The following is a 13,996-nucleotide window of genomic DNA, read 5'->3' as shown; positions in this document are numbered from 1 at the left end:
CAGAAGCTCCTTTTCCTCATGTCGGACCCGTTCAATTATAGCACTGGACTAGTAGGAATTGCCATCACTACTTCAACCCAATTATACAAAGCTTTTTATAAATGCCTACGTAAAAGTGGTCCACCCGATATTATGCATTCTTCTGCAAGAATCCCGATCATCCTTAATATTAATTAGCCACTAATTATCTTGTGTAACAATCTACCCAAAACCCATCATTTCTAATCTTGGATTTATCCCCTCAAAACCAAAACTTCACTTCTTCTGTTCTTAAATATCTAGTTAAACAAGTAATCTAATTAGGAAATATCTAATCAACTGGCCCAAGTGAAGTAGTTTTACTCACAAGCCTTTAGAGCACTTCTCTTTCGTATCAATTTCTTTGAAAGAGAAGTACTGTCCCTCCCTTGGACTCACATGCCCATATTCTCCCACAAGCTTGCATTTTCTCAACAAAAAAAAAAAAAAAAAATCCTAGGTTTTTCATTGGTCCCTCGTATCATTGCAAAGAAAGATCACCGATGGGAGTGGACTGTAAGAGATGTCCAGTTGGCAATAAAAGCCACGCGTCATTCTGCCATTGAGAGAGTGGTTTATAATTTCAAGTCATTGATTAATTAAATTAAATTAGATTAAATTAAAAAATTTGGTCTCATCCTGGTTGTCGTGTATAGGAATTAGGCAGAGACAGAGCAGGCGGACACATGTCCTCGAGCATCTTCAAGGAGCCGGTCATCTACGTGTCTCTTCCTAGAATCATCTGCACTCTATTTGCATTGCTGCCCCTACTCTATTTGCATTTGTGCCCCTAATACGTTCGGTGCTTTTTTGACGGCCAAATCTTAAGACAAAAGGCTAAAAACGAGGGTTTTTTTCTTTTTTTTTTTGCATTAAAGGGTTTTAGTTGTTCACCATGATGTAAGAAATTTAAGGCAATGGCACATATAAAAAATATATATATATATATATATATATATATATATATATATATTATATTGCCTTAAATTCTACATCACTCAATATTCTCTCTATATATATATATATATATATATATATATATAAAAGAAGAAGAATGCTATATGGCATTTTTCATTTTACCACCATTTTATTATATTGATATGATAATTTAATGCTCTTTTTTAATAGGGGAAGTCTAATATATAAAATATTTAATTAAAATTATGATAAATAAATGATTTATTTTCGTTTAAAGTTCTATTTTGAGTAGATACTGCATGTTCTATTAGAATAGGGATTTGAGTATTTAGAGTTCATGTTCCAGGTCTACATGCATGTATTAAAAAGAGAAAAAGATAAAAGTTAATAGAAATAACTTGGTATGATGAATCCTAGACCTCCCTTTAGTGGGATTAGCTATTTCTTCATCTTTTAAAATTAAATTAAATTAATTAAATTAAATTTTTTTTTTTAAAAAAAAATGGCATTGGAAGGGAGAAAGGGGTAGAACCGCATGGAGTTACAAGCACATGGATAATGGTAAGATATCCAAGAAATTGGGGTGAGGGATTAGAGAAGTAAACAATGCGAGGACATGGTAGCAAGAAAGTGTTAGAAAATCAAGAAGCCCCGACATATCTTTTGGCACTAAGCGGGGGTTTAGAGCCCCACACAATGACACGGCTTTTTTCTACGTAAAACAGTCACTTTTTTGATATTAATATAATCCTTAATTGTCCATCTTAATTTTTTAACGGTTTAAAACTTCAATCATATCATAAGGGTAATCCAAATTGACACAGAATTTGGATGAAATTTTCCGAGATATTTTTTTTTAAAACATTTTTAAACTTAAAAATTTAAACATTAATTTATGAAAAATCAAGCATGTTAATATATTGAGGAGCGCTACACATCTCAAATTTTTTTTTTTTCCAAAAGTTAGTTTCCAAATAATGTGTCACTATCTCATGAAATTTTTTATTTTGAAAAATGTGTTATCAATTCATGAGACGGTGACACATCATTTAAGAATCAACTTTTTAAAAAAAAATTGGAATGGGTAGCATTTCTTTAATATATTTATGAGAGTAAACAAACCAGCTTGAAAGAAATTTGTTTACTGTGCAAATTATCCAATTATGTATTTACAACACAAAGAAGCAGCCACCAAGCGATAACATGAACGCGGATTGGAAAATTAGGAAATTCACACACAAAAGGAGTGTCCAACTCACATTTCTACGCACCTTCTTTGCAAATCATGCGTAGAAAGTAGTCTTATATATGTATAAACAGAGACCCAGAAAAGAAAGTTTGAGATAGGGAGAGAGAGAGAGAAGGGGAAAGAGAAATCCTTTTGTGATTTATCCTCTTCTTCTTCTTTGTTGTTCTTGTTCATCATTCATCGATAGGCGAGGCGGAATAATGGTGATGGGTAAAGAGAAAGAGAAAGAGAAGAAGATGTTGGTAGTGGGAGTGTGGAACTTCGCTGCGGAGCTTAAACTGTTGTTAACAGCGCTTGTCATTCTCTGCAGTGTGGCCACGCTTCTTCAGTTCCTCCCTTCTCGTTTCACCATCTCCACCTCCGATCTCCGCTTCTGCATCTCAAGGGTTGTCACCACCACCCAACCAGCTCTTCCTCCTATTTCCACCTCCTCTGCAGCTGCTTCACTGCTGGCTGCACCACCTTCTTCACCTTTACCTTCGCCGCCACCACCCCCTCCACCGACACCGCCGCCGCTTCAACAACTAGATCAGACGCTGGACAATGGCGTACTCAAGCGGGGCTTCCGTCCGTACGGTGCGGCAGCGTACAGCTTCGTCACCATGGGTACTTACAGAGGAGGCCTCAACACCTTCGCCATTGTGGGTATAGCTTCGAAGCCTCTCCACTTATACTCCAAGCCGACCTACCAGTGCCAGTGGGTCCCTCACCTCAACTCCTCCGAACCCATCTCCGCCGTCGGCTACAAGATCCTCCCTGACTGGGGCTACGGCCGCGTCTACACCGTCGTCGTCGTTAACTGCACCTTCTCCCAACCCATCAACGCCGACAACTCCGGCGGCAGGTTAGTCCTCTACGCCTCTACCTCCGGCGGTGGTGACCGTAACCTCAACGTTACCGATACCATCCACGCCTTGACAGAGACTCCCAGATCCTTGGATTTTTCTGTGTTCACTTCCAGGCCCAAATACGATTATTTGTATTGTGGGTCGTCGTTGTATGGCAATTTGAGTCCACAGAGACTGAGAGAGTGGATTGCGTACCATGTGAGACTATTCGGGGAGAGATCGCATTTTGTGATACACGACGCAGGCGGCGTTCACGAGGAGGTTTTGGAGGTGTTGAGGCCGTGGATGGAGAAGGGCTTTGTGACATTGCAGGATATAACAGAGCAGGAGAGGTTTGATGGGTACTATCACAACCAGTTCATGGTGGTCAATGATTGCTTGCACAGATACAAGTTTATGGCCAAGTGGATGTTCTTCTTTGATGTGGATGAGTATATATATGTGCCTCCCAAGAGCACCATCAAGTCCGTTCTCGATTCGCTTTCGGAGTATTCGCAGTTCACCATTGAGCAGATGCCCATGAGCAGTAAGCTCTGCCTCTATGAACCGGCCGGCAGAACCTACAGGTAACATACCATGCATCATGCTCTGTTTTCTTGATATATTGTCTTTTTATTTCTTTTTTTCTTTTTAATTTCTTTTTTTCTAAACATGATTCGTGTTGAGAAATAGTGGAAATTGATTGGTTTGAGTGCAATTTTGGACATATTTTACAATGTGTTTTCAATTCACCTTTTCGGTGGGTGGAGAGATCTTATAACTTAGATTCCTACAAAAGGCAACTGCCAGAGCAATTGAATTTTACTTGGAAGGGGAAAAGATTGAACTTGGCTTTTGAGATGTTGATCATTTTCCCTTTTAATTTAATTACTGAAAATTTTGATGTTTCTGAATTGATCTGATTGTTGCACATATAGAAGGAATTATGGATTGGTGATTCTTTGATGGATATTAATTTGTTGGGTTGAATTGAACTAGTCTTGGCATGTTAGGAGTTCAGATTGAGACGAAATTCACCCGTATGAGATTTTAGACTGTAATTTCTTTCTAGAAAATTGACTGCATCTTTCAGTATGATTAGGTTCCTCGAAATACTTCAATGTTGTTATATTCACATTGTAATGTTATGGTGGTTGAGTGATAGGAACATTTGCAATTGATGTTGAAACCATTCATAGGACAAGTGGTTTTAATATATTTTGGAACTATATATTGGCACTTTTGTTTGGTGTTAGTATAGATTCTTCCTTCGCTTCAATGTTCTAGGGCAGGTGGAAGTGGGGTGGGTTTGAACTTTGTTCTAAAGTGATTCTATCTTTATGCACGAACAGGCTCTTGTTAATTCTCATAAATAGTATATTGCTCATGTTTGATAAAGTTTCCTTTGTCTTAGTCAAGTATCTCAACCGCCTTCAATCAAATGTGTTCCCTTCGAGCGCAAGATATGCCAAAGAGTCAAAATAATCCACATGATATGATTTGCCAAAATGAAAACTCAGCAACTATGATGAAAGAAACTTGAACTCTTGAAAAAAATGTTGGATTTTTTAGAACCTTCAATTATGTTATTGCTGATTTGAGAATAAGACTGATGCTGATGTTGACTGGAAATAAAAATTATGAGATTAGGACATATTTGTTGGGACTTAATGAGAGGTGGGTTAGGGTCTAAACCGTGTGATATTGTGTATGTCATGGAACTCATTTTCACACTAATTTTTCAATGAATATTTCAGCTTGGTGGTTGCTTGCTAGGTTCCATTTGAGATTGATCCTGCATACAACAGAAAAGTCAAGAAGATAGGCTTTCAAAAATAATCTAGTCAATTGTTAGATCGTCTTTGTTTTTGTTTGTGTTTTTTTTCTTTTGTTTTCTGTTGTTGAGGTATCAAAACACAAAACACCGCCACAAATACAAAAACAGTTTTCACTATTATGTCTTTTCAAACCAAAAACAAGAGAAAACATTGTCTACAACGTATCAGTTGTTTTGGTAACTAAGAAGCTTCTTGTTGACATCCTAATTTGTCTTTGTGATTACAGGAGATGGGGGTTTGAGAAGCTTGTATACAGAGACGTGAAGAAAGGAATTAGGAGGGACAGGAAATACGTGGTGCAACCGCGCAATGTGTATGCGACAGGGGTGCATATGTCACAAAACCTGGCAGGTAAAACCACACATAAAACAGAGGGCCGGATCAAATATTTCCATTATCATGGAACCATATCAGTACGACGTGAACCCTGCCGGAACCTGATCAATTCTACTGAGATCACCTTCGAAAAACTCCCTTATGTTATGGACACCACAATGAGAGATGCTGCTGGGTATGTGAAGAAATTCGAGCTCAAGATGATTGGATCCAGGCTACAAAGGACACGGCAATGACACCATTTTTTTTTCTCCCTTTCCAGCCTTTTTGGTCTCTCTATCTCTTATCTCATTTTCTTTTTTTAATGGTTACTACATTTGTATGATAGCTTCAAATGGGGATGGTATAGATACAGTAGCATGAACATTATTAGGTAAAAAAAAAAAAAGAAGGAAGAGTTATAATAGAGGTGGTGTGTAATTCTTTTGTATTTTATAATGTTCGTTGATATGATAACATTTGTTTGTTTCATTGGCTTGTCGGTAAAGGCAAATGGGGGCCCATTGTTCATCAGGGAGGGGGGCCACCAGCACAGCCAGCCACTCTAGGTGACTAATGTGCTGGGCTTGCTTGCTTGTTACCTTACCTTTTTTTTATTTTTTATTTTTTATCTCTCGAGAATTTATGCTTCCTTTCATCCACAAAAAAAGGGGGAAAATTATTCTTGGCCAATGATGAGTGTGTGTTGGGAATAATATGCAAAGGATTGGCTTTTTTGTGTGTTGGGGAATAATATGCAAAGGGTTGGCTTTTTTCTTAAGGTCAAAAAGGGGGCATGTGGGGGACATAAGGCCTCTTTCTAATGTCTAATCATCTAACTAACGTGGGGAAAATAAAGTGAGGAACATGCCAGAAAAATGAGTGATGAATTGTGATGGTGAGAACAGTGTGTAACGTTGTAATTCTGGAGGATTCGTTAAAGTGATGGTTTTGGACTTTTCTTTTTTTTCTTTTTTTTTTTTCACTCTGGAATACTCCTTTGCTGCCCTTTTTACAGTAGGATTTTGTTTTGTGATATTTAATCACATGAATAGATAATGAGACATTCATCATATATTATGGAGTGTTCTCTTATGTTCGGATCCTGATGATTCCGGTGATTGAAGGGCATTTTGACAGTCGCTTTTGAGAATTCGAATAGGGTTGAAGGGTGGGTCTCGAAACAATCCACGCTCCTATTTGTATTTTATATTATGGTGTTTAAACCACTTTTTGTAACCCTTAAGAGGATTTGATCATTTTATTTGTATTTATTGCACTTAATTTTGTTTGGTTATCGGAGAGTCTACCCATTTTTTAATGTTTTAATTCCGATAATTTTCAAAAGAAAATTAATTTAAAATATAAATAAATTATTTTCATCTCACTTGATAAGATCCTGTGTTGCCTGTGATTCTGGCCTCCCTCTATAATTCTTTAAAGCCTTCATTGTTAATGAGTAAAAAGCTCTAAAGTATGCGGTTGGGCTGCCTTGTTTGGTGAGATAAAGGAGCCAGCACAAAAATAATAATAATTAAAATAAAATTAAAAAAAAAAAAAAAAAAAAAAGGGAGCAGTATGTCATGCAAATGGTCCAAGAGATAAGACCAGTTGAAAAAGGAAAAGTAAAAATGAAAAGAAAAGAAAAGAAAAGAGATATCTCTTATCATTATTATAATCTCATTGAAGTTATAGGGTAGGGTAGTAGACAAAGGAAAACAAATCTATCCCGTTTGTTTGTTAAAATCCCTTTTTTGGGGTGTTGGTGGATTTGAGGCCTCTTGAGTAATGATGGAGATATTTTCTGAATCTAGATCCCTATCTTTTAGTGTCGTTTAAGTAATAACTTCAATTTAATAACAACTATCTCTTTAGGGTTGTAATTATTATTTTCATGTCGGGTTCGGGTTCGTATTGTGTTGATGCGAGGCCAATAATAATGTGACTCTTAAAATTACTATTAATTTTTAGATTGATCATTATTAAATTTTGATTAAATGGTAATTTTAAAAGCAATTTTATTTTTGGGTGACACAAGAGTGACAAAATAATGACTTATAGCATTGCTCTGTCGATGCATGTGAATAAGATTATATAGTTCAACCCTAACTTGACCCATTTAATTAAACAGATCAAACTCCTTAATCTTAACCCTCTAATTTTTCATTGAGTTCATAGATTATATCAAAAAATGTCTACCATTATGTCGTGTGTCGAAACATAAGTATAAAACTATATAGATTAACCATAATTCGATTCATTTAATAAAATGGGTCAAACTTCTTAACCTAGTCTTTTAATTTTATTTTAAATTTGTGTCGAATTTATAAATCGTATTAAAAATTAACCGTCCTAAATCTTCCTCCCCCTTAACACCCTGATTCAATAATACAAGTAGCATTTACGAAAGAAGTAATGGCCCTAATGGGTTACAGCCAATTACGAATAATGGGGGTTGGCTGGGTATATACGTTTATGGGTGGTCCCAATGATTTCATGCAATTGCAAGTAATGATTACTATCAGCCGTTTACGTTGTAATAATGTCTTTTTTAGACCAATTATTATTTTTTCTTTTTTAATTTTTAGGTACGGCCCGCGTCGGTCGGGTGCAAAAGGAAATTAAGGGTTATATATATGGACGGTGGAGGGAGACTGTTGTCTGCGGTGAGATTAGCTGTCAACATTATGCACTGAAGTCTGAAGACGACGGTGGTTTAAGAAATGGTTGGAAGAAATTGCCCTGACCTCTCCCTTTGAACTCACACGTGTCATGAAGTTGATGCTTTCACATGTTATCATTTACATGGCCATCAATGCTTGCTGCCACCTATGTTATTTGCCGTTTTTCCTCGTCATTTTTTAATGGAGTAACTTTATTAAAGACTCCTGAACGTGTATCGGATTAACTTCAAAATCTTTTAATTTGATCCTCTCAAATTCTAATTGCTCTTAATGTGGACCATTCCGTTAGATTTTAAACGTTACTTGACGTTTATGCCTCTGTCTTTTGTATAAAATTTTAACTTTACCTTTAATTCCAAAACGTTTTTTCATATTTTTAACAGCTAAAATTGATGGAAGAGTTTACATTTGAAGTAATTAAAAGTTTAAAGGTTCAAATTGAAAGATTTTAAAAATGAAGTGAAAGTTGTTCATTGTTTTCTTTTTTAAACTATTGAATATGAAGCAAACGATTTATATATCATTTCTACCCATGCCAACATGTTGGGTCCAATTTACTTCCTGGGTATTCGATCTAGGGGGGGGTGAGCAAAGGGTGGACACCATTGACAAATGTTTTGAAATGTGTGGTTCTTCAGTCATACAGAGCATCACACGACAATAAACATATGAGGACAACTCATCCTCAAGTTAGTATTGGCCGGCAGCTGGCACCTTGCCATTTTTATATTTATATATAAAAACAAAAACAAACAAAACCTATTTTATATATATATATATATATATATCTTGGGAAGAATTGAAGGGTAACGTGATTGCAGAAAGGCAGCAAGAGGATTCGCTAGCGGCTAGCATTGGCCTCAATGTCCCTTTTTTAAAAAAAAAATTATTTTTTTTTTAAAAAAAAAAAAAAAAAAATTCTAGTTTTGTTTATTAATTTGTAAATGAAGGGAATTGATGGGTCTGTGGCAAATTATTAGAAGTGGGGCCTGACTCATCACATGAATAGGCTGGATGGTGGCTCCTCCTCGTTGCATTTGGCCCATTTGGGTTAGGTATTAACCGAGGGAGGTGGGGAGTTACTACACTATTTACCTGCCAACCTTCTCCAAATTTATTACTGTTTTACCTCTACATTTATTTTCTTCTTAATTTTTTTTTTTTTTTTAAACTTTACTTAATCCTCTCAAACTACCACTCCAATGATAATTTACCCCCAAACTATCAATTGCAATAATTTATCTCTAAAACTATCAAAACAATGACAATATACCCCTAATTTTAACAAAATGACAAAATTACCCTTACTAGAATAAAAACAAAAATACTAAATTTTTATTTTTTTCAAAATTTTAAGAATATTTTTGTCTTATTGAAAATCATATAAGGGTAATTTTGTCATTTTACTAGCATTGGGGTACATTATCATTATTTTGGTAGGTTGGGGGGTAAATTGTCGCAATTGATAGTTTGAGAGGTAGATTGTCATTAGGGATGATAGTTTGAGGAGTTAAGTGGACTTTATCCTAATTTTTTTAGAGTTTGTTTATGATTGCGTTTGAGAAATAGAGCTTTTAAGTCAAAAAGAGTTTTTGGGCAAAAGCTTCATTTTTAAGCTTTTGCTAAAACTGCGTTTTAACCATTTTTAGACTTTTTGGACCCGTAAAAGTGTTTTTAATTTTTTTACTAAACGAGTACTTTTTTTTACCGGACTTTTTGAGTGTTAAAAGTATTTGTAGGCCTCTCAAACGCAATTCCAAATAGACCTTTAATCCCTTGATAACAAATAATAATAATAATAATAATAATGTATTTAGCATAGAATTGCTGTCACTAAAAGTCTAAAAAGGAGTCTGGAAATTATGGGCGGAGGTATTTTAAGGTTGACTGATACTGTTTAGACTTTGTAACTGATTTACGGGGACTGTTCCTTGTTTTAATTTAAGAATACTCTTCTTCTCTATTTATAGTGAGGAAACAACTTTGACACGTAATAACAAGGCAAATAATTAATTGTCAGTTTGGCTTGTGATTTCAAAATCGTAGTATAAAGTGTGTTTGACAAAAATAAAAAATAAATAACTGTTTGAAATGTGGAATGCGTTTTTAAAAGTAAAATTGTGATTTTAACAAACGCCGACTAACTATACTTTAAAAAATCACGTTTTCTAAATGTATTTTAATATCGCTATTACTTAAAAAAAAAAAAAAAAAATTCCAAATTACTAATTTTAAAGGAAAAAATGAAAAATTAGTCATTCTCGTTTATCTGATTTACAATTAATTTTATGTGGTATCAAAATGAACTCAATGGTTTATGAGGTATGCCAAAAAAATAATTTAGTTTTTACAGTCAAATTCCATTCACTAATTTAACAGATTCTGTTAGTGTGACACTGATTTAAATATGACAAGTATCACAATTTTATTGGTTTTAACGTTTTATGTTATCATAATCTGTTAAATCAGTGAACGGAATTTGATTATATGGACTAAATTATTTTTTTGGCATACATTAGAGACCTTTGAGTTCATTTTGATACCACATGAAGTTAATTGCAAATCAGGTAAACCACATGGACTGATTTTACATTTTTTCCAATTTTAAAATCATTAAACCAAACGGACCTAATAAATAAATAAATAAATAAAAGACTAAAAAACGACTAGTTTTGTGTAGTCTAGTTTCGCTCTGTTTTATATGGGCCAATGTATGTTAACGTGACACGAAACATTGAGAAAGAGTGTATGGGTCCATGGGAGTCTAGGAAGGCCCTCTTATGCTTGGGGCCCCCAAATTCACAAAATTTCTTTCAAAAAAAAAAATATTGAAACCTATTAAATTGCCCATAATGGGCCCAACTACTCTTGGGCTTCTACAATGTTGTTGTTATTATTAAATAAGACATACGCAAAGCCACAACCCAATGTTGGGGCTGGCCGAGCATAGCTAGTGACCACGATGTGCTTGGTCAAATAAACTTTCCTAATTGAGTTGTACGTTGTGCGCGATTGTGATATTCTAGTAAAAGTTATGCTCGTTTTACTACATGCTAAGAATTATAGTCTCAATTATGCTTACTTGTTGATATAATTTTTAGAACCGCTTGACCGGCGATGGATTGCCTACAAAATAACAAGAGCGTTAAAGGGTTTCGGCTTTGGCCAGAGACATTCTGATACTTAAGTTAGCATGTTTTTCTAGAGTGAAAATAGAATAATGAACTTGAATTTTTGGGGGGACCAATCCACAATTTTTCTCCTGCGTTGAGTCCTTTTTACCAAGTTTTTTATAATTGCTTTACTCTTGATGCTCCATGTTTATCTGGTGTTGATAGATCATGATTTGTCTAGGTAGTTGTTAAGAGATAGTGAAAGGTGGTTGTGAGATAATCTTCTGAAGTAGCTGAGCTATTGTAGAACTCTATGTAGCTGTCTGAATGAGGTTACTTGAGTGGGACTCATAGTAGATTTTATCTTGAACACTACTCATACTAATTCTGGTCATTTTTGCGCTAATCCTCTTTGTCAAAATATGCTAGTGCTATCAACTCATCATCAGTTATGGTTAAGCCCATTTTATTGCATGTTGCGAATTATAGTCCTAATCAAGTGTACTTCTTGTTAACTTAATGATTAAGTGAAAATTTATCCCTTACTATCAGTTTAAACTTACGAAAAAAAGTGGTGATTTAACACTTGTACCGTACCGGTTCATGTCATTCTTCTGCAAATCCTCTTTGTCAAAATATGTCATGCCATCAACTCAGCGTCATTAGTTATGACTCTTGGATCAATATAACATATGTCTGAGAAATTGTTATATCTAGCTACAGAGTATGTATACATTGCACTGATCAATGCACTGATTCAACTGAAAACAAGTTATAATTAAGAGGTAAATTAAGTTGCATTCAACGCAAACAATATGGCTTAACATGATGAAATCTATAGCCTATAGATAAATGAAATCTAAATACATGCATTGATAGTATTATTTCTCTTCTAATTTCTGTTTGAAAGATTCTGGGTTTGAATATTCTGCTCCAGTAAAGAGCTAATTAACACAGCCAAAATGGCACACTGGTATTTCGGCCACAAAAATGAACTCTAGAAGAAAAATGACCAAAATACTAATGCTGCATCTTAAAAAAAGAATCATCAGCTAGCTCTGTGCTTCTAAGAAAGCACTGAAGTCCTCCCTCGCCTTGAGCAACCGAGGGGAAATGCAGAAAACCGGCGACTCAGGGCATGATGTAGAGAAACGAACATGGCGGCCTGATGACTCGTCTGATTTTGTGGCTGCTGCTCTTGTTGTGGTGCCATGTTTCTTGAGAATTCCTTTGCGATGATGATCTTTGTCGAAGACAAAAGCTGCTGTAACCGGCGAATTTGCATCATCAATCACGCCGCTTCGGATTAACTCCATGGGCAGATCGAAGTAGAGGTGCTTGGAGTCTCCACCTTCATCACTGCTACGACAGATGGCCGATGATGCCCACGACCCACATTCGAATTTTTCTAAGGAAACTGTCCTCGATATCACATCTTCCATTGTCACTACCACTGCTTCTTCCTTTTTCTTCCCCCTGCCAAATCCTGGCCAGAAGAGGCAGAGAATGCTACATTTGAAACCCTTTTCGCAAGAATCACCACCATCATTTTTGTTAGTCTTAGGCAGCCTGCTAAGAGTAAGTTCATCCGCAGGTGCAATTGCTCTTCCTTCCCCGCATGACTTGTTTCTTTGCAACTGGATTCCTGCAGATTGCTTATCAGCTGCAGAGTGCTGATCATGATGATCATTAGCAGGATCAGTGGCCTGACCAGGTGTCACTTTGCTTTCGTTTCTTCCCATTTTCTTCAACATAATCGACTGTGGGAGCTGTAGTAATAAGAGGCAGCTGCATAAATTATAAGCTTTCGGCTCTCTAATGGAAGATGAGACATGGAAACCTCACATTGCTCTATGTGGGCCTCCTGATCTAATTAACAAGACATTGTTTTACTTCTCCAAATTTTAATAATATTATCCTCAATTTCTCACTTGTGTTTTGTTTTTTCTTTTCCTAGGCCCTTAGGATTCTCCTGGGCAATCACTTATCAGTCATGGTGCATGAAGAGTGCAACATATTTTACTCTCCAAGGAGACATTCCAAATAATTCCATACTTCCACCTAATTATTCTCCAATCTTCTAAAGTTGACGTGACGTGGTATTTTAATCAAAAAAAGGTCACATCAGCTTTGTAGCATGAAAGATAATGGAGTAATGTATAGCATTACTCGTAAGATAAATTTTGCGAGAGTAAGAAACTCGAAAGTGAGGAGAATCTACTACAATTAGACTGTTTGAATTTTACAAAATTCAAACAATCTAAAAGAGTTAGTTGTCTACCTCAGGCAATTTAGGGTGTTGAAGTCATTTGTCCATAACAGGTAAACCTCATAGTCTCTTTCTTTTTAGATTGTCTAATATGTTGTAAAATTTAAACAACCTAATTGCAATGGATCTCGGTCGAGAACATACCTGGTGTATTGTAGCCAATATAGTTCTAATAAAAGTAGTAAAAAAGAAAAACAAAAATAAAACCACTTGCATGCACGACATATGATGGGAGACTTAGAATATTGGAGAGGAGACATACACACGACTTGCATTATTGTATGGAGGGATTGAGGATGGAGAGTGGTTCTCCACTTTCCCCCTTTGCTTCAACCCCCCATTCCCACACACACATATTTTCAAATCTTAAAATACTTAAAACAGATGAAATTTTTTATTATTTTCTTAAAGTATTTCATTTAAAATCAAAAGAAAGATATTTAATTAGTAAGTATCTAAGTTTCTTGGGAGTATTGAGGTGCCCATGACGTCCACCATGGGCCAATTTGGACCATCTTATAGATTCCTTCTTCAGCCGTTGAGATACTAACAACTCTCATATATGTCTATTCCCACCTTTTAAGTGTTATGATTAGAGTTCTCAAGAGGTAGTTCAATCGGTTGGGATTGCGCCTAATAAAACGGAAGTTATTAGTTCGAATCCCTCTCCCCCCTCTTGTGCAGACATATCAAAAAAAAAAAAAATCTTATCATTAGAGCATTTGCATTTCATTATGTATTTCTTATTCCTATATAAAACATCCT

General features: G+C 35.6%; 2 protein-coding genes across 2 annotated transcripts; one reads left to right on the top strand and one right to left on the bottom strand.

The window, feature by feature from the left end:
- Positions 1-2,148: 2,148 nt before the first annotated feature.
- Positions 2,149-5,657, top strand: LOC132171042 (galactan beta-1,4-galactosyltransferase GALS3-like). Its single transcript, XM_059582247.1, has 2 exons — positions 2,149-3,599; positions 5,077-5,657. Exons 1-2 carry the CDS (start codon positions 2,386-2,388, stop codon positions 5,420-5,422), a joined length of 1,560 nt encoding a protein of 519 aa, XP_059438230.1. The 5' UTR covers positions 2,149-2,385; the 3' UTR covers positions 5,423-5,657.
- Positions 5,658-12,014: 6,357 nt separating this feature from the next.
- LOC132169197 (uncharacterized) lies at positions 12,015-12,704 on the bottom strand. The gene has a single exon (XM_059580267.1). The coding sequence runs from the start codon at positions 12,702-12,704 to the stop codon at positions 12,015-12,017; it is 690 nt and encodes a 229-aa protein (XP_059436250.1).
- Positions 12,705-13,996: the final 1,292 nt, after the last annotated feature.

This window comes from Corylus avellana, chromosome ca2 (genome assembly GCF_901000735.1).
Source record: "Corylus avellana chromosome ca2, CavTom2PMs-1.0".
NCBI lineage: Eukaryota > Viridiplantae > Streptophyta > Magnoliopsida > Fagales > Betulaceae > Corylus > Corylus avellana.
Note: the sequence above shows the minus strand (reverse complement) of the source record. Positions and strands in the feature narration are given on the sequence as shown.